Source organism: Staurois parvus, unplaced genomic scaffold (genome assembly GCF_062004578.1).
Source record: "Staurois parvus isolate SC_StPar_1 unplaced genomic scaffold, SC_StPar_1.0 ptg000292l, whole genome shotgun sequence".
Lineage (NCBI taxonomy): Eukaryota > Metazoa > Chordata > Amphibia > Anura > Ranidae > Staurois > Staurois parvus.
Genome location: NW_028318088.1, coordinates 5,665,745 through 5,693,401, shown reverse-complemented (window position 1 = coordinate 5,693,401; position 27,657 = coordinate 5,665,745). Strand labels below are relative to the sequence as shown.

The following is a 27,657-nucleotide window of genomic DNA, read 5'->3' as shown; positions in this document are numbered from 1 at the left end:
TCTTTTCTTTCTTTCTTTCCTTTCTTCTCCTTTCTTTCTTTCCTTTTTTCTTTCTTTTTTCTTCTTTCTTTCTTTTCTTTCTTTTTTCCTTTCCTTTTTTCCTTTTCTTTTCTTTCTTTCCTTTTCTTTCCTTTTCTTTCTTTCTTCTTTTCTTTCTTTCTTTTTCTTTCTTTCTTTCTTTCTTTCTTTCTTTCTTTTCTTTCCTTTTCTTCTTTCCTTTTCTTTCTTTTCTTTTCTTTCTTTCTTTCTTCTTTCTTTCTTTTTTCTTTTTTCTTTCTTTTCTTTCCTTTCTTTCTTTCTTTCTTTCCTTTCCTTTCTTTTTTTTTCTTTCCTTTCTTTCCTTTTCTTTCTTTCTTTCTTTTCTTCTTTCCTTTTCTTTCTTTTTTTCTTTCCCTTTCCTTTTCTTTCTTTTTTCTTTCCTTTTCCTTTTCTTTCTTCTTTCTTTTCTTTCCTTTCCTTTTCTTTCTTTTTTTCTTTCCTTTTTCTTTCTTTCTTTCTTTCTTTTTCTTTCCTTTTTTCTTTCTTTTTTCTTTCCTTTTTTCTTTCTTTTTTTCTTTCCTTTTCCTTTCTTTCTTTTTTCTTTCCTTTTCCTTTTCTTTCTTTCTTTTTTCTTTCCTTTCTTTCTTTTTTTCTTTCCTTTTCTTTCTTTCTTTCTTTCTTTTCTTTACTTTTCTTTCTTCTCTTTCTTTCTTCTTTCTTTCTTTCCTTTCCTTTAATTTCTTTCTTTATTTTCTTTCCTTCTTTTTCCTTCTTCTTTCCTTTCTTTCCTTTCTTTCTTCTTCTTTCTTTCCTTCCTTCCTTCTTTCTTTCTTCCCTTCTTTCTTTCCTTCTTTCTTTCTTTCCTTCTTCTTTCTCTTCTTTCTTCCTTCTTTCTTTCTTTCCTTCCTTCTTCTTTCTTTCCCTTCTTCTTTCTTCTTTCTTTCTTTCCTTCTTTCTTTCTTTCTTCTTTCTTTCTTTTCTTTCTTTCTTTCCTTCTTTTCTTTCCTTCTTTCTTCTTTCTTTTCTCTTCTTTTTCCTTTCTTACCTTTTCTTTCCTTTCTTTCCTTTCCTTTTCTTTCTTTCTTTCTTTCTTTTTCTTTCTTTCTTTCTTTCTTTTCTTCTTTCTTTCTTTCTTCCTTCTTTCCTTCTTCTTTCTTTCTTTCTTTCTTTCTTTCTATCCTTTCCCTTTCCTTTTCCTTTCTTTCTTTTTTTCTTTCCTTTTCTTTCTTTTTTTCTTTCCTTTACCTTTCTTTCCTTTCTTTCTTTCCTTTCCTTTCTTGTCCTTTTCTTTCTTTCTTTTCTTTCTTCTTTCCTTTTCTTTCCTTTCTTTCCTTTTCTTTCTTTCTTTTTTTCTTTCCTTCTTTCTTTCTTTCTTCCCTTCTTTCTTTCTTTCCCTTCTTTCTTTCTTTCCCTTCTTTCTTTCCCTTCTTTCTTTCTTTCTTTCTTTCTTCCTTTCTTTTTTTCTTTCTTTCTTTCCCTTTCCTTTTCCTTTTCTTTCTTTTTTTCTTTCCTTTTCTTTCTTTTTTTTCTTTCCTTTACCTTTTCTTTCCTTTTCTTTCCTTTCTTTCTTTCTTTCTTTCTTTCTTTCTTTTTCTTTCTTTCTTTCTTTTTCTTTCTTTCTTTCTTTCTTTCTTTCTTTCCTTCTTTCCTTCCTTCTTTCTTTCTTTCTTTCTTTCCCTTTCCTTTTCCTTTTCTTTCTTTTTTTCTTTCCTTTTCTTTCTTTTTTTTCTTTCCTTTACCTTTTCTTTCCTTTTCCTTTTTTTCCTTTTCCTTTCTTTCCTTTTCTTTCTTTCTTTTTTCTTTCTTTCTTTCTTTTTTCTTTCCTTTCTTTCCTTTTCTTTCTTTCTTTTTTTCTTTCCTTTTCCTTTTCTTTCTTTCTTTCTTTTTTTCTTTCCTTTTCTTTCTTTTTTCTTTCCTTTCTTTCTTTCCTTTTCTTTCTTTCTTTTTTCTTTTTTCTTTCCTTTTCTTTCTTTTTTTCTTTCCTTTTCCTTTTCTTTCTTTCTTTCTTTCTTTCCTTTTCTTTCTTTTTTTCTTTCCTTTTCTTTCTTTCTTTTTTTCTTTCCTTTTCTTTCTTTCCTTTTCTTTCTTTCCTTTTTTCTTTTTTCTTTCCTTTTCCTTTCTTTTTCTTTCCTTTTCTTTCTTTCTTTCTTTTTTTCTTTCTTTCTTTCTTTTTTTCTTTCCTTTTCTTTCTTTCTTTTTTTCTTTCCTTTTCCTTTTCTTTCTTTTTTTCTTCCTTTTCCTTTTCTTTCTTTTTTTCTTTCCTTTTCTCTTTTCTTTCCTTTTCCTTTTCTTTCTTTCTTTCTTTTTTTCTTTCCTTTTCTTTCTTTTTTCTTTCCTTTTCTTTCTTTCTTTTTTCTTTCCTTTTCTTTCTTTCTTTTTCTTCCTTTTCCTTAACTTTCTTTCTTTTTTTTTCCTTTCCTTTCTTTTTTTCTTTCCTTTCTTTACTTTCTTTCTTTTTTCTTTACTTTTCTTTCCTTCCTTCCTTCCTTTCTTCCTTCCTTCCTTCCTTCTTTCCTTTCTTTCCTTTCTTATTTTCTTTCTTTTCTTTTCCTTTCTTTCTTTTCTTTCTTTTCTTTCCTTTCTTTCCTTTCTTTCCTTTCTTTCTTTTCTTTCCCTTTCTTTCTTTCCCTTTCTTTCTTTCTTTCTTTCCTTTCTTTCTTTCTCTTCTTTCTTTCCCTTCTTTCTTTTCTTTCTTTCCCTTCTTTCTTTCTTTCCCGTCTTTCTTTCCCTTCTTTCTTTCTTTCTTTCTCTTCCTTTCTTTCTTTCTTTCTTTCCCTTTCCTTTTCCTTTTCTTTCTTTTTTTCTTTCCTTTTCTTTCTTTTTTTTCTTTCCTTTACCTTTTCTTTCCTTTTCCCTTTTCTTTCCTTTTCCTTTTCTTTCCTTTTCTTTCTTTCTTTCTTTCTTTTTCTTTCTTTCTTTCTTTCTTTTTCTTTCTTTCTTTCTTTCTTTCTTTCTTTCTTTCTTTCTTTCTTTCTTTCTTTCTTTCCTTCTTCTTTCCTTCCTTCTTTCTTTCTTTCTTTCTTTCTCTTCTTTCTTTCTTTCCTTTCTTTCCTTTCTTTCCTTTCTTTCCTTCTTTCCTTTCTTTCCCTTTCCTTTTCCTTTTCTTTCTTTTTTTCTTTCCTTTTCCTTTTCTTTCCTTTTCTTTCTTTCTTTTTTTCTTTCCTTTTCCTTTTCTTTCCTTTCTTTCTTTTCTTTCCTTTCTTTCCTTTCTTTCCCTTTCTTTCTTTCCCTTTCTTTCTTTCCCTTTCTTTCTTTCCCTTTCTTTCCCTTTCTTTCTTTCTTTCTTTCTTTCTCTTCTTTCTTTCCCTTCTTTCTTTTCTTTCTTTCCCTTCTTTCTTTCTTTCTTTCTTTCTTTCCCTTCTTTCTTTCCCTTCTTTCTTTCCCTTCTTTCTTTCTTTCCCTTCTTTCTTCCCTTCTTTCTTTCTCTCCCTTCTTTCTTTCCCTTCTTTCTTTCCCTTCTTTCTTTCTTTCCTTTTCCTTTCTTTTCTTTCCTTTTTTTTTCTTTCTTTTTTCTTTCCTTTTCCTTTTCTTTTCTTTCCTTTTTTTTCTTTCTTTTTTCTTTCTTTCCTTTTCTTTCTTTCTTTCTTTCTTTCTTTCTTTCTTTCTTTCCTTTTCCCCATAGCACAGCCTTTCTTTTCTTTTTTTTCTTTTCTTTTTCTTTTCTTTTTCTTTTTTCTTTTCTTTTCTTTTTTCTTTTCTTTCTTTTCCTTTCTTTCTTTCTTTCCTTCCTTCCTTCCTTCCTTCCTTCCTTCCTTCCTTCCTTCCTTCTTCCTTCCTTCCTTCCTTCCTTCCTTTCCTTTCCTTTCCTTTCCTTCTCTCTTTCTTTCTCTCTTTCTTTCTTTCTCTCTTTCTTTCTTTCTCTCTTTCTTTCTTTCTTTCTTTCTCTCTTTCTTTCTTTCTCTCTTTCTTTCTTTCTTTCTTTCTCTCTTTCTTTCTCTTTCCTTTTCTCTTTCCTTTTCTTTCTTTCTCTCTTTCTTTCTTTCTTTCTTTCTTTCTCTCTTTCTTTCTTTCTTTCTCTCTTTCTTTCTTTCTTTTTTCTTTCCTTTTCCTTTTCTTTCTTTCCTTTTCCTTCCTTTTCTTTCTTTCTTTTTTCTTTCCTTTTCTTTCTTTCTTTTTTCTTTCCTTTTCCTTTTCTTTCTTTCTTTTTTCTTTCCTTTTCTTTTTTTCTTTCTTTCTTTTTTTCTTTCCTTTTCCTTTTCTTTCTTTTTTTCTTTCCTTTTCCTTTACTTTTTTTTCTTTCCTTTTCTTTCTTTCCTTTTCCTTTTCTTTTCTTTCTTTTTTTCTTTCCTTTCTTTCTTTCTTTTTTTCTTTCCTTTTCCTTACTTTTTTTTTCTTTCCTTTTCCTTTACTTTTTTTTTCTTTCCTTTTCCTTTACTTTTTTTTTCTTTCCTTTTCCTTTACTTTCTTTCTTTTTTTTTTTTTCTTTCCTTTCTTTTTTTCTTTCCTTTTCCTTTACTTTCTTTTTTTTCTTTACTTTTCTTTCTTTCTTTCTTTCCTTCCTTCCTTCCTTCCTTCCTTCCTTCCTTCCTTTCTTTTCTTTCCTTTCTTTCCTTTCTTTCCTTTCTTTCCTTTCTTTCCTTTCTTTCTTTTCTTTCCTTTCTTTCCTTTCTTTCCTTTCTTTCCTTTCTTTCTTTTCTTTCCTTTCTTTCCCTTTCTTTCTTTCTCTTTCTTTCCCTTCTTTCTTTTCTTTCTTTCCCTTCTTTCTTTCTTTTCTTTCTTTTCTTTCTTTTCTTTCCTTTCTTTCTTTTCTTTCCTTTCTTTCCTTTCTTTCTTTTCTTTCCTTTCTTTCCTTTCTTTCTTTTCTTTCCTTTCTTTCCTTTCTTTCCCTTTCTTTCTTTCCCTTTCTTTCTTTCTCTTTCTTTCCCTTCTTTCCTTTCTTTCTTTCCCTTTCTTTCTTTCCCTTTCTTTCTTTCTCTTTCTTTCCCTTCTTTCCCTTCTTTCTTTCTTTCCCTTCCTTCTTTCTTTCTTTCCCTTCTTTTTCAATAATCAGCTTGTGTGCTGGCTCAGGTAACAAAATTCTAGGATGGAAGATGTGATCATAGGAGAGCCCCACAAGAACTTGCATTCATCTATTTTTTTCCTGTTTAATATGGTCATGGAGCACGCACACAACAAATTCTATACCTCCAAGATGTAGGTGTAAAATCTGTTACAGATGTAGGCAATCGGCCTGCATAGTATAAGCTTTAGTATTTGTTGTGCCTATTAGTTTAAGTGAAAGCTAAGTAATGATCATTTACTAGTGCCTCTAACTGTAAGATCAGTAGGTTGCTTTTCATAGTAAATTTAGTGGACAGTATAATGAATTCTTAGTCATGATTGTCACCGTAATGTCAGTAGATGCCATAAGTAAATTTAAATGAAGTCATAAAAACATTTCCAATGGTGAAGATCTTAATTTAAGGTGTTAAGCTAGTAAATAAATTACCATAGTGTAATGCGTCAATCAGTCCTTTGCAAAAGCAATCTCTATTGTATCTTATGGTAGCTTACTGTTAAAAAATTGGTGCAGGGGGTCATAAATATTTGTATGCTGTTTAGCAAGGTTTCCATGCTAACTTATCAAAAAGTTCCAGGCACACAGGCTTCCTGAGAAGAACAGTGTACTTCATTAGCAATGTACAGTGTCTCTAACTTAAAGCAGAACTCCAGCCAGCAATAACCTAAAAATGGTAAAAGAACATAACTAGCTTTTGCTGCAGTAGTCCACCTACAATCCAGAAATTTCCACTACAGTACTTTTTTTCCTACCCTAGATTCCCTCAGTCTGATGACCATTGCCATTCATCCCACTTTTTCTGAGTGACGGTCATACTGGAATTGCCCCAGCCTGTGACTGGACAGTGCAATGAGAAGCAGCGCAGTAATGTCTCTCTGTCACACTGCTTTCTCTGACTGTTTTCAAATAAGAAGTCAAATGCTTTGGTATGTTATGTCACTATGTTTGTGTATCATTCATTGTAGGTCCTGAACTGATCCCTACTTCTCTGGTCAAGGTGTGCATGTCTTCTCTCGCTGCTACAGCTGATGGATATCAGTATCCTCCTATCAACTGGGCATCCATTCTTGCTCCACTAATGAGGCTCAATTTTGGTAAATTTCAATTTACAGATATAACATTTCTGATAGAATATTGTCCGTATTACCCTAAGTAATCCACATTAACTAAGCATCCAGTGTTTTGATTTAAAAAAATGAAATACCTTATACCTGATTGAGTGATGTTGGCAGTATGGACAGTCCTTGCTTCAGATATTCGTAGAGTCTCACTTAGTCTTCTACAGTATATTGTACCTCAGTATACTTCCTTTTGAAGAAGATGACACACAATCTCTTAACTTGTACACAATGCTTTGAGAATGACTTAGGCAGCCCATACATGAGTATTTTTTTTTCTGTTCTACCAGCAACCCCAATCCTCCTCTTGTCGGGTCCCCTGCCAACACTCCTGGCCCTTCCCTCCCTGCCAACTGCCCCAAGCTGCTACTCTGTGTGTCCATTCACACATAGGGTCATGGCTCCCCCACCCTCTCCTCATTGGTCCACTGGCTGTGATTGGCAGTAGCGGGAGGCAATAGCTCCCACTGCTGTCTCAGCCAAAGAGGAGGGAGTGGCCCCAGAGAACCTGGCTCTTGTGCACAGCACTGGATCACGGTGGGGCTTGGGTAAGTATTAGGGGGGCTGTTGCAGACAGAAGGTTTTTATCTTCATGCATAGAATATATGAAGGTAAAAAACCTTGAGACTTTACAACTATTTTAAAAACTAAGATGTGGAATAACACTCTTATTTTTGGGATAAGGGATGTAAAGAGATGAATGTGAATACTTTCTGTTCTGAAAAGGCTTCACTGTGCCAAGCAGGTATACATAAATAAGCTTAATAAAAAATAATAAAGTAGGTGTTGTACTCACAAACGACAGTATAGTCAAGGCACATCATAAAAGAACAGCTGGGTCAACACCGCGCTGAGTAACAGTCCGCAATAGGGAGTTTAGACATCCAAAGGCTGACGCGTTTCGAGGACTTGCCTCTTCCTCAGAGCCAACTGACCAAATGTCTGCTCCCTCTTTTATATGCTCACTACTAGTTAAACCAAAGGTCACATGGGCCGTCCTGGACACTCCCCTGTGCAGGTGGAGGAGTCACAGGGGCAATCGACATAGTGTAAGTAAACACGAAAGGTCTATAAAAAAAAAATATATATATATATATATATATATATATATATATATGTGTATAAATAAAACCATTGAAACTAGTGACAATCATAAAATCATATGAACCATAAGAAGTGTGCACAGTGAAAAATGAATAAATAAATGGAAAGTTACACATATATAAAAAATAATAAAAATCCTTCCCTGGTGATGCACTGCACTGCTCGCCTTTAAATAAATGGATGGATGGATGAGCAACGCTACGAAGCTGCCTAGTGCTCTGCTTGCCATAGACAACCATGGGACATGGATTTAATATAGAGAGTAGATCTGAAACCCAGCAGAGACACTTATTAATTCGTAGAGATGCAGCCTACAGGGTGTGTGCCTCTCATTCTAGTATAGTCATATGATGAGACGTAGGCATGTGTGGCAATGTAGTGCACCATGGATGGATATGCATATGCAATACTATATACAAGAACAAAGGAGATAAATCACTAATAAAACATAAATGTTGATATAAAACGTTACAAAAAACTTCTTAATATGGCTCACAAAGTTTAAATAACATAAAATTAAATAAGTATTGTTACAATATAGTATAATATCTGGTAAAATTGGTATAGTGTATGGTATATGTGTGTATGCATAGACATGGAAGCATAAGAAATATAAATATATAGGAAAAGAAAAAAAAAAATTATAATAAAAAAAAAAAAAAAAAAATTAATAATTATATGTACAAAAGATGTATATATGTGTTATATATAAGAACTATATAAAAATGTCAAAGGCGCTATGGAACAAGCACTTGCAGGATGAGAAAGCAGTGCTCGAAGAGAGCTCACTGGACAACATGCGTGCGCACATGTGTGTGTAACACATCCACATGAGCAACTGCTTTTTAGTAAAAAACATGTCTATACATACATACATAAACCCACACACACATATGGAAACTGAATGAAAAAATGGGTGACCAATGAATGACCCATAGACACAAGCGCATGGGAATGTGGTCATACGCAAGCGCCTAAGGGTGACACAATAAATATGAAGTGAGCAACCTAATGTGTAAGGATGCAGGGTAATGGTAGCTATACTGATGATACTATAGTAATCATAGCTGATGAAAATGTATATATCTAAAGCATACATCTGTAGTGGATGGTGTACCCACTATAGGTCACAAGGGAAATGATGGAACTAGCACTAAAGAGGGGGGGGAGAGAGAGGAAAAAAAAAAAAAAAGGAGGGGGTTTGGGAGAGAGACAAAAAGGATGAGAGTAGGACTCTAGGGAACATGTGCAGCTCAGCAGAAGGTACCTATGCATAACGGGGAGTCAGTGGATGACCCCATGTATCTCAAGATCTTCATTAAGCCCAGTGGGTGAGAGGGAACCCAGAGTGAAGATCCAATAGGTCTCCCTCTTACATAGTCTTTGGAATTTTCTTCCACCATCTGAATCTCCTGTGATGGATTCAATCCCAAATACTTTCATGCCTGACGGATCACCACTGTGTGCCTCCTGAAAGTGCCGTGGTACGGAATATTTGTTTTTGCCTTTATTGCTCTCCTTGTAATTAATGATGTTACATTTGTGTTCGCCAAACCTGACCCTCAAGGGGCGCATGGTTCGGCCAACATATAGGAGGCCACAGGGACAGATGAGCCCATAGATCACAAAAGAAGTACCACAGTTGATGAACTGCTTAATCTTATATGTACGGCCATTGGTGGCAGCCACCTCTTTCTTTCTGTGGCACATGTATTTGCAGGTTCCACAATTGCTCACACCGCATTTGAAACTGCCGCTTTGATCAAACAGGGCAGACCAAGGATTGACCGTATTCCTGGCACCAGCAGGAGGCTTCTTAATTCTACTGGGTGCTATGTGACTCCTGAGATCCCTAGGTTTCCTGAACACAATTTCGGGTCTGGGGGCAAGGCTCTGACCAAGAACTGGGTCCTGCTTAAGAATTTTCCAATGCTTTTGGATGCTTCGCTGTATGTCGAAGGCTTTAGTATTGAACCTGGTGCAAAACCTGACCTGGTTATTAAATCTATTGTTGGGGTCTTTAGTGGCTTTTTTGGCAGCTGTGTGTGGTATATGCAGTGGACTCTCTTCATATTGGCCCCAATACTTCTGGTATGCTTCCTCGATGTGAACCTCACTGTAGCCTTTTTCAAGGAACTTGGTCCTCAAGATGGCGCTCTGTTCCTCATAATCACCTCTGGTGGTGCATGTTCTCCTTAACCTGCAGTACTGACCAAAAGGGACATTACGGATCCATTTGGGGTGGTGATGGCTACTAGCGTGCAAGTAGGAATTGCCTATTGTAAGAACTATATCATCATTAATATTATTATCCCAAGTGTTGAAGGAATCAAGGTCTGAATAAGTGGCCAGATCATCTTGCAGATCTTTAAGATCTGCTCTGATTTACACATCCATCGAACATCAATATGGCATGTTTGCCATCAAACACTTTTTGGACAATAGTGACATACCTCCCATTCAAGTAGCTTTCCTACAAAAAGCCATCCATTATACCCTCACACATAATTACTTCTCCTTTCAAGGGAACTTCTACAGACAAATTAGAGGCACGGCTATGGGAGCCAGATTTGCCCCCAGCTATGCAAACCTCTTCATGGGGTATTGGGAGGAGGAATCAATATGGAACAACAACCCATATCGGGGCAATCTGGCCCTGTATGCCAGATATATAGACGATATCTTAATCATCTGGCAAGGGTCAGACGAGGATCTGGATGGGTTTCTTGCACACTGCCAAAATAACCCCTTTGGAATCGGCTTCACACATGTGGTGGATGCCAACAGTCTGGTATTCCTAGATCTTGAACTACGGACAGACTCTGATGGCAACATCTGCTCTAAAACGCATTTTAAGCCTAGCGCAGGCAATTCCTACTTGCACGCTAGTAGCCATCACCACCCCAAATGGATCCGTAATGTCCCTTTTGGTCAGTACTGCAGGTTAAGGAGAACATGCACCACCAGAGGTGATTATGAGGAACAGAGCGCCATCTTGAGGACCAAGTTCCTTGAAAAAGGCTACAGTGAGGTTCACATCGAGGAAGCATACCAGAAGTATTGGGGCCAATATGAAGAGAGTCCACTGCATATACCACACACAGCTGCCAAAAAAGCCACTAAAGACCCCAACAATAGATTTAATAACCAGGTCAGGTTTTGCACCAGGTTCAATACTAAAGCCTTCGACATACAGCGAAGCATCCAAAAGCATTGGAAAATTCTTAAGCAGGACCCAGTTCTTGGTCAGAGCCTTGCCCCCAGACCCGAAATTGTGTTCAGGAAACCTAGGGATCTCAGGAGTCACATAGCACCCAGTAGAATTAAGAAGCCTCCTGCTGGTGCCAGGAATACGGTCAATCCTTGGTCTGCCCTGTTTGATCAAAGCGGCAGTTTCAAATGCGGTGTGAGCAATTGTGGAACCTGCAAATACATGTGCCACAGAAAGAAAGAGGTGGCTGCCACCAATGGCCGTACATATAAGATTAAGCAGTTCATCAACTGTGGTACTTCTTTTGTGATCTATGGGCTCATCTGTCCCTGTGGCCTCCTATATGTTGGCCGAACCATGCGCCCCTTGAGGGTCAGGTTTGGCGAACACAAATGTAACATCATTAATTACAAGGAGAGCAATAAAGGCAAAAACAAATATTCCGTACCACGGCACTTTCAGGAGGCACACAGTGGTGATCCGTCAGGCATGAAAGTATTTGGGATTGAATCCATCACAGGAGATTCAGATGGTGGAAGAAAATTCCAAAGACTATGTAAGAGGGAGACCTATTGGATCTTCACTCTGGGTTCCCTCTCACCCACTGGGCTTAATGAAGATCTTGAGATACATGGGGTCATCCACTGACTCCCCGTTATGCATAGGTACCTTCTGCTGAGCTGCACATGTTCCCTAGAGTCCTACTCTCATCCTTTTTGTCTCTCTCCCAAACCCCTCCTTTTTTTTTTTTTTTTCCTCTCTCTCCCCCCCCTCTTTAGTGCTAGTTCCATCATTTCCCTTGTGACCTATAGTGGGTACACCATCCACTACAGATGTATGCTTTAGATATATACATTTTCATCAGCTATGATTACTATAGTATCATCAGTATAGCTACCATTACCCTGCATCCTTACACATTAGGTTGCTCACTTCATATTTATTGTGTCACCCTTAGGCGCTTGCGTATGACCACATTCCCATGCGCTTGTGTCTATGGGTCATTCATTGGTCACCCATTTTTTCATTCAGTTTCCATATGTGTGTGTGGGTTTATGTATGTATGTATAGACATGTTTTTTACTAAAAAGCAGTTGCTCATGTGGATGTGTTACACACACATGTGCGCACGCATGTTGTCCAGTGAGCTCTCTTCGAGCACTGCTTTCTCATCCTGCAAGTGCTTGTTCCATAGCGCCTTTGACATTTTTATATAGTTCTTATATATAACACATATATACATCTTTTGTACATATAATTATTAATTTTATTTTTTTTTTTTTTATTATAATTTTTTTTTTCTTTTCCTATATATTTATATTTCTTATGCTTCCATGTCTATGCATACACACATATACCATACACTATACCAATTTTACCAGATATTATACTATATTGTAACAATACTTATTTAATTTTATTTTATTTAAACTTTGTGAGCCATATTAAGAAGTTTTTTGTAACGTTTTATATCAACATTTATGTTTTATTAGTGATTTATCTCCTTTGTTCTTGTATATAGTATTGCATATGCATATCCATCCATGGTGCACTACATTGCCACACATGCCTACGTCTCATCATATGACTATACTAGAATGAGAGGCACACACCCTGTAGGCTGCATCTCTACGAATTAATAAGTGTCTCTGCTGGGTTTCAGATCTACTCTCTATATTAAATCCATGTCCCATGGTTGTCTATGGCAAGCAGAGCACTAGGCAGCTTCGTAGCGTTGCTCATCCATCCATCCATTTATTTAAAGGCGAGCAGTGCAGTGCATCACCAGGGAAGGATTTTTATTATTTTTTATATATGTGTAACTTTCCATTTATTTATTCATTTTTCACTGTGCACACTTCTTATGGTTCATATGATTTTATGATTGTCACTAGTTTCAATGTTTTTATTTATACACATATATATATATACAGTTGTGTCCAAAATTATTCAACCCCCACTGAAATTGAGTGTTTTGGCCAGTTTGACATTGCTTTTGATCATTCAGTCATCTTGCTTACATTTACATTAAAGAGGCACTTGTAGGTCAGACAAATATAACATAACAGTTATAATGAAATAACCACAAATGTCTTTTCTGTGCTCACAGCATTATCAGTTTTATTCAACCCCCAAGTGACATTCAATCTTAGTACTTAGTACAGCATCCTTTTACAGTTATAACAGCTTTTAAACGTGAAGCATAGCTTGACACAAGTGTCTTGCAGCGATCTACGGGTATCTTCGCCCATTCTTCATGGGCAAAGGCCTCCAGTTCAGTCACATTCTTAGGCTTGCGCACTGCAACTGCTTTCTTTAAGTCCCACCAGAGGTTCTCAATCGGATTTAAGTCTGGTGACTGCGATGGCCACTCCAAAATGTTCCAGCCTTTCCTCTGCAACCATGCTCTAGTGGACTTGGAGGTATGCTTGGGATCATTGTCCTGTTGAAAGGTCCAACGTCTCCCAAGCCTCAGGTGTGTGACGGACTGCATCACGTTTCCATCCAATATCTCCTGGTACTGAAGAGAATTCATGGTACCTTGCACACGCTGAAGCTTCCCTGTACCTGCAGAAGCAAAACAGCCCCAAAGCATGATTGACCCTCCACCATGCTTCACAGTAGGCAAGGTGTTCTTTTCATCATAGGCCTTGTTCTTCCTCCTCCAAACATAGCGTTGATCCATGGGCCCAAACAGTTCTAATTTTGTTTCATCAGTCCACAGAACACTATCCCACAACTTTTGTGGTTTGTCCACATGGCTTTTGGCATACTGCAGTCGACTCTTCTTATTCTTTGGAGACAGCAAGGGGGTACGCCTGGGAGTTCTGGCACGGAGGCCTTCATTACGCAGTGTGCGTCTTATTGTCTGGGCTGAAACTTCTGTACCCACATCTGACAAATCTTTTCTCAGTTCCTCAGCAGTCACACGGGGACTTCTCTCCACTCTACGCTTCAGGTAGCGCACAGCAGTCGAAGTCAGCATCTTCTTTCTGCCACGACCAGGTAGCGTTTCAACAGTGCCCTTTGCCTTGAATTTGCGAATGATGCTTCCTAAGGTGTCTCTTGGTATGTTTAACATCTTTGCAATCTTCTTATAGCCATTGCCCTTCCTGTGAAGAGAAATCACCTCTTCTCTTGTCTTCCTGGACCATTCTCTTGCCTTCACCATGTTTGTAACCACACCAGTAAATGTCTAGAAGGAGCTGAGTATCACAGTCATTTTAAAGCTGCCTAATTGGTGCTTATTATGCTTGATTGCTGCTCGGTGACATCCACAGGTGTTTTCAATACCTGATGGAAAGCACCTGTATGAACCTCTGTTCTTCAGAGTGGTAGTCTTTAAGGGGTTGAATAATTGTGGCAATGAAGAAACCACATAAGAACCATTTACTACTGTATTACATAAACAATTGATGTCATTTTAGTTGCATTTGGGTAGTTACAACGTCCTTGTAGGATTTGATTCTGAATACAATTCCAAATGTACACTATAGTCCCTAAACCCCTTTACAGCATTGGGGGTTGAATAATTTTGGACACAACTGTATATATATATATATATATATATATATATATATATATATATATTTTTATATACACCTTTCGTGTTTACTTACACTATGTCGATTGCCCCTGTGACTCCTCCACCTGCACAGGGGAGTGTCCAGGACGGCCCATGTGACCTTTGGTTTAACTAGTAGTGAGCATATAAAAGAGGGAGCAGACATTTGGTCAGTTGGCTCTGAGGAAGAGGCAAGTCCTCGAAACGCGTCAGCCTTTGGATGTCTAAACTCCCTATTGCGGACTGTTACTCAGCGCGGTGTTGATCCAGCTGTTCTTTTATGATGTGCCTTGACTATATTGTCGTTTGTGAGTACAACACCTACTTTATTATTTTTTATTAAACATTTTTTATGGTAATGCACTAGGCCTGTGCGCCCTCTTTTTGTTCTTTCCCCATTCAGTATATTTGGATTCCCCCGGTCCATTTGAGGGCAGCAAGGTGTGCATGTTCCAGGACATTCTTAATGTGGTTGTAGCATCGAGTCCATCCCCAAGCGCAGGAGCATTTGTGTTTGCTGGTTCTTTATACATAAATAAGCTGTTTGACGAAGTTCCTACCTTTGAAGGATGTCTGCAAATAAAAATACTGTTCACAGACACATTGGGCCATACTAGCAGTACATCGCTGTTTTACCTCAATGTGGGTTCCATATCTGTGACACTAATTTATAGTTTCATGAGACCAGTGGACAGTGTGATAATTGTGAAGCTAAAAACTTAAAAAATCTGTAGACTTGTACATTATTAGTTAGATATGCTTAGTATTGTTACTTTTATTAAAATGTATTTTGTGCAAACATCTGTCACAATTTTTTTTTCTTACATAGTGCCTTTGTTGCTGATTTTTGACTGGTTTACTGAGTTTTTTTAATGGTATTTTCTAACAGGTGAAGAAATCCAGAAACTATGTGTGCAGATAGCAGTGACTCAGGCCCAGTCTTCCCAGAATGCAGCTGTGCTCCTTGGAATGTGGCTGGTTCCACCCTTAGTTTACAGTCTTACTGTGAGTTTGTCTTTTCTGTTCACTCTTTGACATGATATAATCCAGTATTACAGTGATATTATTGTGCACATTGACTAAAATATTCAAATTTAAATACATAATGTATAAACTTTATATATCAGTTCAAAATGTTATTGTATTTAATTGTTATGAGATATGTATGTAGGGCAATAATACATTTGCTATGGATATATATGGATTATCAATCATCTATTGGTGTGCTTCATTTTAAGTCCCATGGGTAGGGTTCAGATTGATATATATTTAGGAATGGAGGCTCGTGACTTTGTCATGGTCTTCATTTAAAGTCCCATGGTTTAGGATATAATTATGCATGTATTTAGGGATGGTGGCACACATCTATTTTGTTCCAGGCCGCAATTTTTTTATATGGTTGAAGATACCAACCTAATGGTGGTCTGTCGCACCATATATACTTTGTTGGTAGATGTAGTGTTATTGATGAAGACTAGGCTCTATAATATACACCTGATGAGTTACACCTTTTGTTTTGTTTTTAAGTGACAGGTCTGGAGCTCTTTGACTTGCTGGGGTTCTTCTTTACCTGGGAGCTGCGATGCACGCCGGGAGTGGCTATCTTCCCTGCTGCCCCTGCCGTTTGCTGAAGGCTGGGGGGCTTCTCTCCTGATGCTTCGGTACAATGCTTCGCGCTCTGTGTGTGACATCGGGGTTCATGATGTCGTTGCATCATTCAATATCATCTGCCGCCAAGTGAGATAGTGTGTTTTCCATACCATCTTTCTTGGATGGTACCCACTGCCTGGGTGTGAATGTCTCTCCTCCTCTGGCAGAATCAGCATGGCACTAGTTGGGACCCCGTGAAATTACCTTGGGGTTATAGGCCAGTGGCATATGGATTATGTTTTTTTTCCTTTCTCTCTTTAATGGGACATCGTGGATTACACTGGATTTATAGCTTAAGTGTGTATATTTTTGGGATCTGTTACATTATATTTTTTTCCCCTTTCCTTTAACCCCTTTTCCTTTTTGTCATTTGGGTGCAAGTCTACAGCTATATAAGAACATCACTTAATTCCTTTTCCCCTCTTTTTTTTACTTTTACATTATACACCAACTATATGAAATTTTGATAGGTATATTCAATTAGGTAATGCACACCAATATTTTTATAGATTCCACTGTTATCTACTGTGAGCAGCAATATGGATTACATTTGGAGCTATCCCTACATTATTTGATATGCCCTTGTTTGTCCCTTTGGTCTTCACGGGTATTTTGCTACAGCTCCTGGGGTAAACATCCCTAGGGTCCTATGACTTCCAGCTTTGTCACGTTGCAATTAGAGCTGATTGTAAGTAGAAAGTCTATCAGATAGATATGGCAAGTTCCTTATTATAGTCATGTTGTATTGTTATTTTGCTATTACTTTATCTTTTCTTTTTTTTACATTTCCCATTTATTCCTAAGGAAGTGGACAGAGATCTGCGAAATGTGTCGAGTTTTGGAATACTATCTACTATAACAGGGGTCTCCAAACTTTTGAAACAAAGGGCCAGTTTACTGCCCTTCAAATTTTATGGGGGCTGGATTGTGGCTAGTGCGAGTAAAAAAATGCCCTGGCATCAATGGGAGTAAACAATACCCTAGGCTTGGTGGCCAGTAAGGAGGAACAGTGACCCATCGCTGGTGTCAGTGGGAGGAATAGCGCCCAATTGTTGGTGTCAGTGGGAGGAACAGTGCCCCATTGTTGGTGTCACTGGGAAGAATAGTGCTCATCATTGGTATCAATAGAATGAATAGTGCTTCGTATCAGTGGAAGGAAAAGTACCCCCTTGTTGGGGTCAGTGGGAGGAACAGTGCCACATTGTTTGGGTCGGTGGGAGGAACAGTGCCCCATCATTGGTGTCAGTGGGAGGAATAGCGCCCAATTGCTGGTGTCAGTGGGAGGAATAGCGCCCAATTGTTGGTGTCAGTGGGAGGAATAGTGTCCCATCATTGGTGTTAGTGGGAAGAATAGTGCCCATCATTGGTGTCAATGGAAGGAATAGTGCTTCGTATTAGTGGAAGGAAAAGTGCCCCAAGGGCCAGATAAAAGCAAGCAAAGGGCCACATCCGTCCCACTGGCCACAGTTTTGATACCCCATGTATCTATGTTCTTATAAATGAATTTATAACATGATTATTTTATATGGGTATATTATATACATTTTATTAATCAGCTCAATATTTCATTGTATATAATTGTTATGAGATATGTATGTAGGGCATTAATACATTTGCTATTTAAAGTCCCATGGGTAGGGTTCAGATTGATATTCTAATTTAAAGATAAACTCCAGATAAACCACTAAATACACAGAAGAAGTACATATATGAGAGATGTTTTACATGGCAAAGGATTTGTACTTCTGTTAATCCAGTTCTGAGATTTACTCAGCTCCCCCACCACAGCACAGCCCTGTCTTGCAGGAGCGGAGAAATTATCTTTTGTGTCCATCCTATGAATGAACAGTGAGAAAAGAAACTACGCTGGTGTACTCCTCTCTCTGTCACTCTGCTTTTTATTTATTAGTATCTGAGTTCTGCTGTACAGATTATACAGTAGACTACAAGGATGATAACAAGTCTGTTTCAGGTATATACACTGCTTGAGGTTTGCTTCTGCCTCTGGTGCTTCATTGAAAACTGTGCTGCTTGGTCATGTTATTCCCATTTACCTCCCCACTCGGTGCCTCTAGATTTTCATTGGAAGGCATTGCACACTGGCACACTTCACTCTGGTGGTGTCCATCTTCGCACAATACCCACTGAGCATCATGGATAAGCCCATCTGTGGGGCTTCTTCTCCTGCTCAGTATGTTACTGCAGCCAACTCAGTGCAATGAACACAAAAATAGAGAGAACCTGGCATCCCTTGATTCCCTGTAAACAAGTGTCTCTTTCTTCTTCTACTAGTGGTGCTGTACATTAGCAGGTTTATTATCTGCAGTGCCAAAGGGAAAAAACACAACCCCGAGATGCAGGGATGATGAAAATCACATATATTTCCCCAATGAGAAACCATAACTTGTATGTCAACCACTATTCACACTGGTTGTCAGGTTTGCATTGGAGAGGAGCTTGGATATTTAGGGGTTGGGCAAATCCCATTATATATAAAATTAGATTACTATTATTATTAGTAGTAGTAGTATTTTAATACAGAATTTATATAGCACCAACAGTTTGCACAGTGCTTTACAAAATGAAGGCAGACATTACAGTTGATTACAAACTCAACTACTCTGTGTAATAAAACATTTAGTGAATTGAAAACATAATTTTCATTCTTAAAAACTAGTAAATAGTGCAGTCTAATAGAAATACTGTTGAGCTTGAATTAATGTTTGTGTTTATAATGTGGGATGTGTTTTGTTTTTGTTTGTTTGTTTTTTTTGTATTATAGATGCAAACCTGTTCATATCTGCTTTCCTCACTATCTCTGTGGATGAAGCATGTCTCTGAAGATAAACTACAGACCTTTGCAGATGTATTCATGATTGCACAGTTTGAGGCACAGAAAAAGTCCTACAAAGTAGAAATGTCCAAGAATATTCTGCTGGGCCTGAGCCAGGCTATGAAGCTGCCCAACCCTTCTCAGGGTTGCTGGAGTTTTCTGTGCAAAACCACGGAGAGGATATTTCAGCTGTTACCAGATGTCATCCAGGTACACACAGCTTTATTTGGAGCATTTATATTCCAGTTGCTTTTAGCTTTATAAACCAACTACAGGCATACCTCGGTTTACGAATTTAATTCGTTCTGTGGGACTTTTCATATAGCGAAAAATTCATAAACCGAAATGCTGTTTCTCATAGGAATGCATTGAAAACCTATAAATCCATTCCGGAGGTCAAAAAAAAGTAAACACTACTAAAATACTGCATGAGTTATTTTATCAAATCATGCGGTATTTAATAGTAACAACCATGTGTTAATGTTTCAGCTGTCAGCAGGGTTCCCCATTGACAGCTGAATGTAAAAGAAATGCCGGCAATTAAAAAAATAATTTAAAAAACGGGTCTGGTATGGGTTTTGAGGGGAACTCCCATGACAAAATGTTTTAAAAAATGGAGTGGGGGTCCCTCCCAAAACCCATACCAGACCCTTATCCGAGCATGCAGCCCAGCAGATCAGGAAAGGGAGGGGGGAACGAGCGAATGCCAACCCCCCCCTTCCCTTCTACTGCTTCTACTGAACCATACCAAGCCTCATGCCCTCAACATGGATGGGTGCTCCATGTTGCGGACACCCCTCCATGTCCCACCTTGTCTCTATGTTGATGGGGACAAGGGCCTCTTCTCCTTGCCCGCAGACCCCCACAACCACCAGCCATGGTTGTGGGGAAGAGGCCCTTGTCCCCATCAACATGGGAAAAAGGTGCTTGGGGGGGGAGCCCCCCTTTCCTGACCTGCAGAGCTGCATGCTCGGATAAGGGACCAGTATGGATTTTGGGGGGGACCCCCACGCCATTTTTTTTTTTTTAAAGTTTGGCGTGGGAGTTCCCCTCAAAATCCATACCAGACTCGAAGGGCTTGGTATGGATGGGAGGGGGGACCCCACGTCGTTTTTTTATTTATTATGGCGCCGGTTTTTAAATGTAATTACAGCTTTTTTTTTTCTCTTTACTATAGCTCAGAAATTCAGCTGTCACTTTCCCCCCAGCTAAAAGAAACAATGTTTCCTTTTAGTTTCTTAAAAGAAACGTTAACTCCAGGGAAAGTGACAGCTAATTCTGTGAGCCATAGTGAAGAAAACAAAAGCCGGCAATTGCATTTAAAAATCGGCACCAACATACATTTCGTATTGCGAAAGAAAATTCAGAAACCGAGGCATTATTTTCAATGGATTTTTATTTGAAAACCGAAAATTACGTTAACCGAGGCATTTGTAAACCGAAGTACAACTGTAAATGCAAAAATATAAGTTCAACCCTTGAAGTGCATGAATTTCAAAGGAAGGATATTGATTGTTATTTCCACCTGTGAGAAAGGCATTTTCCAGGATAGTGGAGGATATTAACTGTCTTTTCAGGATTAGGGACGATTTAACCCCTGAATCTTTAAGTAATAAAATATTTTGTATTGTCTGAGCCCTCCTTGCAAGCAAAAGTGTCATTATATACAAATATAAGGTAGCACTACAGATATAATGTTGCTGATCATGCTTTGAGCCAAAAGGAGAGGCGTGGGAGGTTAGAATTTCCTTTTTGGTAATATACAGAGGACTCAGAAGCAGAAGCAAGTTTTGTTATCCTAAAAAAAAAATCAATGTGTAAGTTTACTTCTAACAATGGTAGCAACTGTTATTATTATTATTATTATTATTATTATTAACTGTTGAATACACTCAGCAGTAACTTTATTCAACCCTGCTACTACAGACAAGGTTGCTAAACATCTTTCTAATGTGCACCTACCTGTCCCCTGGACCCTATTACCTCTCAAATACTGCAGTCACCATCTGGCTCTATCCTGCACTCTCTAACTCACATCTTCATTCTCTCCCTCTCTTCTGGCACCTTTCCCAACACTCTAAAACATGCACTAGTCCCCTCATACTTAAAAAGTCTTCCTTGGACCCCAACAATCTTAAAAACCTACGCCCCATCTCCTTGCTCCCCTTTTCCTCCAAACTCCTTTAACGCCTGGTCTATAACCAACTGAGCGGCCACCTCATCAAGAAAAACCTTCTTGATCCCCTTCAGTCTGGGTTTCGCCCTCAACACACCACAGGAACTGCTCTCCTAAAACTCCCAAATGATTTACTAACAGCAAAAACCAATGGACACTATTCTGTACTCCTGCTTCTGGACCTCTCAGCTGCCTTTTGATACAGTTGACCACCCCTTCCTCCTCAAAAAAAACTTTACTTCCTTGGTATCCGTGACTGTGCTCTTCGTTGGTTCTCATTCTACCTATCCCACCGCACCTTCCGTATCACTTCCAATTCTACTTCCTACTCTCCTCTTCCTTTTTCCGTTGGGGTCCCCCAAGGTTCTGTTCTTGGACCTCTCCTATTCTCAATCTACACCTCCTCCCTGGGTCAGCTGATAGCCTCCCATGGCTTTCAATATCATTTCTACGCTGAAGACAAATCTATCTGTCAACCCCTCAGCTCACACCAACAGTGTCCTCACGTATCACCTACTTACTGACCAACATATCAGCCTGGATGTCACAGCATTTCCTCAATCACAATCTATCCAAAACTAAGCTCATAATATTTCCTCCCTCATGTGCCCCTTCCCCTGACTTCTCTGTCAAGATCAATGTCACAACCATAAACCCATCCCCGCATGCCAGGGTGCTAGGTGTAATCCTGAACTTTCCTTGTGACCCCACATCCAGTCACTTGCCAAAGCTTTCCGTCTCAACCTTCGCAACATCTCCAAAATACACCCCTTCCCAACCAGTGACACCACAAAGCTCCTAATTCACTCCCAGGTTATCTCTCGCCTTGACTACTGCAACTCCCTCCTCATTGGCTTACCTTTACATAGGCTATCCCCACTCCAGTCCATCATGAAGGCTGCTGCCAGACCCATCCACCTTACCAACTGTTCAGTGTCTGCTACCCCTCTTTGCCATCATCTGCATTGGCTGCCACTCACCCAACGAACTAAATTCAAAATACTAACAACAAATTACACGCCATCCGCAACTCGGCCCCTACCTACATCACTAACCTAGTCTCAAAATACCAACCAAATCACACTCTTCATTCCTCCCAAGACCTCCTGCTCTCTAGTTTCCATGTCACTTCCTCCCATGCTCTCCTGCAGGGCTTCTCCCAAGCCTCTCCCATCCTATGGAATTACCTACCCCAATCTGTCCAACAATCTCCTACTCTGTCCACGTTTAGGCGATCCTTGAAAACTTTTCTCTTCAGGGAAGCCTATCCTGCCTCCACCTAACAACAGTAAATGTATTTTTGTCCGTTGGCTCATCGCCCACAGTTATTTCCTTTTGTATCACTTGACCCTCACCCTTTTAGAATGTAAGCTCTAACAAGCAGGGCCCTCTGATTCCACCTGTATTCAATTGTATTGTAACTGTACTGTTTGCCCTTACATTGTAAAGCGCTGCACAAACTGTTGGCGCTATATAAATCCTGTATAATAATAACTTTCTTCCTCAGCATAGTGCAGATTCCAGTAGTGTGATTTACAAAGACAATGCATGATTCCCTTTGACATTTTGTAGACCCGATTTTTTTCTTCTTTTTTTTAAGGGAATCTGCTTAGAAGCCACAACTGAAATCTATTAAATGAGTGTTGTAACAATAGTTCCAGGAAAATATAGATGCATTTAATTAGCTTCACTGCAAGTTGTAGCCTAGAACTAGTAGGCAGCTCAGAAGTTAAGCTGTCCATAGATGGAATTTTTTTTTTTTGACTAGCCAACTGATCAAAAAAAGAACAAACCGATTCCCCCATCCACACACAAGGTGGATGGGGGAATCCCCCCACTGAGCTATTGTATCCTGGCAGAATACATTGATCAGCACTCCAGCCATTTGTCTGCAAGCACTGTTTGACAGACTTCTTTAAGGTCTAGATCACTAGATCAACTCCTCTGAAACAGGAACGGCCATACATGGATCAAAATTTGGCCATTTTTTTTTGATCCGTGTATGGCCAGGTTTAGCCATTTTAAGAGCAAGTCTTTTCGGACACTTTTTGTTTACATGTAAAAATCAGTATTTTTTAATAGAAAATTACTTAGAACCCCAAAACATTATATAGTGACGTACTGGTATGTCACTGGTCATTAAGTAGTTAAAGAGCATTCATATGAGACTTCTCTCAAATGTAATTTTAGCTGATTTTTTAAATGAAAGATTCCCTTTTAATAAACCTCACAAATCATTTAGGGGAATTCAATAAATCCCTACCAACACGTTTCTGGCGCTATGGCCCCTAGAAATAGCCTGTGGCAGATTCAAAAATCCCTGCTGCTTGCTTCAGTAAGTTTACTGACATTTGGCAGATTCAGGGCATTCTTAATAGCCCCAGCTTTTGCAAGGTGATGCTATTAATGCAGCAAGTTAAAAAATTATTGCCTCCAGTTTGGAGATAATGAAACTGGAAGTAATTAAGACCTTCTCTAAGTTGGTGTACAGAAACAGACAAAGTGCCTGACTCTACAACAAGTCCGTCACAATTATAAAGAGTGTTTTAGACACTCTTTATGCATTCCCCTGATTTGCTCCTGTATAATGGCAATTCTGATGTATTCATTTTTTTTTTTTTGTGGATGTAGGAAACAAACATGGATCTGTATATTGAAGTTACAAAATGCATCTCAGAGATGGCTGACAGTGAAATTGATCGAATAATCTGCATTTCCCAGGTAAAGTGTCATTCTAAGCTTCCAGAGCGAGTCTGTCCATATTGAAATGCAGTGAATTCTTTTGCTAAAATTACTCCAATTAACATTTTTTCCTGCCTTTTTTTCAACTTCTGTTTTTGATGACCAGGAGAACATTAGGAAAGCCACATTTGTGCGATTAAATCTAATCTCTCAGGGACGTCTGCCATTGTCATACTTGGGTGATATGATTAATGTAGCTGCAGAAAACAAAGATAAGCATACCATTATCTGGATGTTACTGCAAGCTTTCTATCAAGCACGCCTTATAAAGCATCAGAATACAGGTAGGTAGACCTGTGCTGTCATTCTCACCCCTAAAAAATCGAACAAATACTAACTTACTTTTTTGTTCAGGGAATATATAGAAATTATGATGATGTTATAGTCTGCTATCTATGCGGTCTCAACCACTGCCTGCACAACTCATTGTTGTAGCAAGCAGTACCGAGAGCATGGTAATAAACACAGAGGGATGGAACATATGTCTGTCAATAGGCTCCAAAAAAGGTTGTTACAGTAAGAAATCCTTTCTTGTATATTAAGGGACACTGGAAGCCTTTTGTCTTTGGGATGTCCATAAGCAGTCCAACTGAAGGATGTGCAATACATCAAACAAACACTGATAGGCCCAATAAAAACAGAGAACAAGAGACTGTCAAAGAGCCACATGAAGGACCTTACCCCTGAAGCTGGCATCAGATAAGGTGGCAGTGTCCACCTGGTGGAACTTATAGAATGTCTGAAAAGAAGGCCATGTGGCAGTCCTACAAACCAGCTCCTTGATGCTGAAAAGCCCAAGAAGCAATCACAGATCTGGGAGAGTGTGCAGTGACATGAAAAGTTGGAGCTCAAACCTTGAAACCATAAGCTTGAGACCACCTAGAGATGGTTGAAGGAGAAGCAGAAGTACCCTCACGGGGACCATCTGGGATGAGAAAAATGGAATTAGTCTTTGTGAAACAAGATAGAAAGGGAAGACACTAGACCTTTAGTAGTGCTGAGATCCAAACACTGGTCTAGATCCAGTTGCAGGAAAAAGAAACTTCTAAGCTAGAAGCCCTGATATCCACACCAAGTGAAGTATGCCACTTGGTCCATGTCCTGTCCTTCATGGCCTTACAGGAAGATTCCTTCCTAGCTTTTGGTATAGATAGCATGGTAGGAATGACAGATTCAGAGATGCCCCTGCCTCTCAAAACCCAGGCTTCAACAACTATACCATTAAAGCCATCAATGGGGAAACGAATGTCAAATTGATCCTTCTGGTTTCTCCCTGATGGCTGATGTACGCTACAGTTATAGCATTTCCACAGCGGGTGCCGCCGTCAGAAAGCAATGTCAATGAACGAGGGGATTCCTTTAATCACCTCGTTTGTGTAGACGGAAGAATGTGCTGCATTTTTTTTCATTCAGCCTTCTGGATAAATGAAAAAACCGAACCGTATATGGCCAGTCAAAGGCTTTACAATTATACAGAAGTCTCCAGGCAAATGGGAGACAATCATTTAGGGCTATAGTTAGCATGTATTTTTTTCTTGTCACAGCTTAAAAAAAGACATTGTTTTTCTTTTTGACTGTGTAGTCATAGAAATTGATCTGTTTCTGAGGCAAAAGAAGTCTGCAGGTTTTTGCATGCTTTTTATGATCCTTTTGTGACTTGCTGGATACAGCTGGTACACTGGCTGATCCTGGAAAGTGTACAACTGTTTTAAGTGTTATTGATTTGGAAATTATTACTCTCACTGTGATTTGGTGGAGTCCAGAGCCTTGAAATTGTTTTGAATCTCTTTTTAGTCCATGTAATAATTACAACATTACCCTGATGATAAATGCCAATTGAGTGAGGTGGATATTAAGCAAGGCTGGATTCAGTGCATGTTGGTGCTGGATAATGCTTTTAATTTTTCAAGTTGTATGACCTTTTATAAATGTTTTTTTTGTTGATCTGAATGCATTCAGCAAAAGTGTGCAGCAACAGAGAAAATCAGTGGCTTTTCATATCAAATGAGATGTATAACACTGAATACTGCTGGTTTGATTCATAGAAATTCATAAATGCATTTTGTTGAAACAGTTTGGGCACTATTGAGTGAGTGTTAATATATGTTGTTTTGCTTTTACAGGTGTCCTAAGGAGGATGGAATGGCTAATTGACCTCATTAGTCACATAAGAAATATAGCCTATCAATCCACCCCAGTGCACCATGTTCCACTCAGTGAGGTACATGAATGTCTCTGGTTTAAGGCAAAAGATTAATAAAATGTAACTTTTCAATTTACTTTAAAATTTTATTTTTTTTATGCAGGCATTGGACTTTTTTCTGCAAGTTTTTGCAGCATCTGTAGTGGCTTGGGCTGATCATGCAACTCCTTTACTGCTCGGAGTACGTGGTAGCTGGGTTCCATGTAAACATGAAGCCACACTCACCCCTGTCTGTTTAGGAAATCAATCCATGGACATTGTGACTGTACATGAGTGTTTAACTGCCCTTCCGTTAAGTTTACAGCTACTGTTATCCAAAGAGCCCTGGAAGGAGCACACACAGAAGGTGTTACTTTGAGTTATTTTTGTATAGTTGTTTACTCTTTATTGTGATATTATTGAAAAGCATGGTCATAATGTAGATTTTATGTGAACTGATAAATGTGTATGAAAATAATTTTTTTTGAAATGCTAAAAATGTGCCTTTTATATTAGTACTGTCTGAAAGAAAAAGCAACCTGTCAAATTTTACCATACATGATTCATTTTACTTCAAGTGGAAGCGTAGAGAGTGGGTAGTAATCCAGAACAGACAGAAATCATTATCCTGAAGCATAGTTTAAAAAAAAACAGACATATGCGATTTTTGTTTCCACTTGCTGCTTGTTTGTTCTGGGTCTGCTTCTATATAACTGATTGCGGACTTTGGGCATTTGACTTATGCCCAAAAAATTTCATCAAGGTACACAGGGTGTACATCTCCATGTCCTGTTCCTCGCACCTGCTTCCGGGACTTGCTCTCTATTGCAGCTGCATCTGCTACTGTGTAACAGGTGCTTTGTTTAGAAATACAATATAGCAGCAATCTTTCATTGATATGCATATCAAAGGGGTAAGCTTTGAACTGCTTATGATGTCTGTTAAAGCTCTAGGGCTATGGTTGAAATGTATTCACTTACACAGTGTAAACTTTCAGCCACTCAGAGCTTGGAGTCAGGTTCCATCACACCCCTGGTCAGATACGTCACTGTCTTTTCCACCTAGAGCCCTAGGTACCCAGGTGCTTCCTCCTGACATTTTGCCATGAGGACTTCACTATAGGACGGTCTATACCCAGGTTGCTGTGTACTCCTTCTCAACACTTTTACCCTATATTCTGCACTCTGTGAGTCCCCCACAGGAGTATACCCGCACCCATTGCTATGACGGAAACCAAGCAAAAAGGAGCTATGTCTAAACCTCAGGCAAACATTGCTTTGCTGAAGGCCTATACAAAAATCAACCTCAGAGTGATGATGCTTTCCTTGCACTGGACCACGAACTGATTTTAACACCGTCCCCTTCATCTGATTTTAGCTGCATCTCAGGCAAGCAGCAAGTGGCCTATCTGATAGAAGAATAATTTTCTACATCCCATTTCCTTGGACAATTAAGGGTTTTGATACAACCATCTCTGTCCAGGGCTAAAAACCACTAAGCCTCTTAGATCTTGATATTCCTGCCCTAGACAAGGCAAACAGAGAAGGGATGAGCATATAGAAGGCAGTGTTGAGGCTGCAGAAGAGTTTTATCTCCTGTATTCTTTTACACCTGAATGGTGAGCTTCACACAACATTCTTGCTAATGTGGATTAACTGATTAACTGTGCACAAAAGCTTCAGCATTCTAGTTTCTTGAATGTTCTTTATCTTTCCATGCCCCTTTTGGTACAAAGAGACCTGCAAACTAAAACACATTCGCATTTCATGAACAAATTTCCTCCAGAAATTTTTGCTGAACTCTTTCCAGTGGACAAAGAGTTCACTGAAAAGTGGTCTGTAGCTGTAGTTTATCTTGCAGTCTCAGTCTTAAACATCTCACTGTACCAATTGAAGTTGTTCCTTCATTTAAAGGTTCTGAAAATGGAAGGTTTGAGACACTTCTACAGGTGCTGTTTACCTTTGCGGGCCGAGCCCTGCAACCAGCTTTCACTGCAATTTCAGTATGTCAAACTGCAGCTAACTGGATTAGGGCAATGAACTACTAAAGCTGGTCATGCATTATACAATTTTCTTGTTCAATTTCCTTTAGATTTACC

At 38.6% G+C, this 27,657-nt stretch overlaps 1 protein-coding gene across 1 annotated transcript in view; it reads left to right on the top strand.

Annotated features, from left to right (window-relative positions):
• Window positions 1-5,944: 5,944 nt before the first annotated feature.
• Window positions 5,945-27,657, top strand: part of LOC149458190 (focadhesin-like) — a 30,365-nt gene continuing 8,652 nt past the window's right edge. Inside the window, exons 1-7 of the mRNA XM_089682626.1 lie at window positions 5,945-6,072; window positions 14,866-14,981; window positions 18,409-18,669; window positions 23,267-23,356; window positions 23,484-23,661; window positions 25,501-25,598; window positions 25,684-25,926. Of these exons, the coding sequence (XP_089538752.1) occupies window positions 5,982-6,072; window positions 14,866-14,981; window positions 18,409-18,669; window positions 23,267-23,356; window positions 23,484-23,661; window positions 25,501-25,598; window positions 25,684-25,926 (1,077 nt within the window). The 5' untranslated portion in view covers window positions 5,945-5,981. The remainder of the gene's footprint in view (window positions 6,073-14,865; window positions 14,982-18,408; window positions 18,670-23,266; window positions 23,357-23,483; window positions 23,662-25,500; window positions 25,599-25,683; window positions 25,927-27,657) is intronic.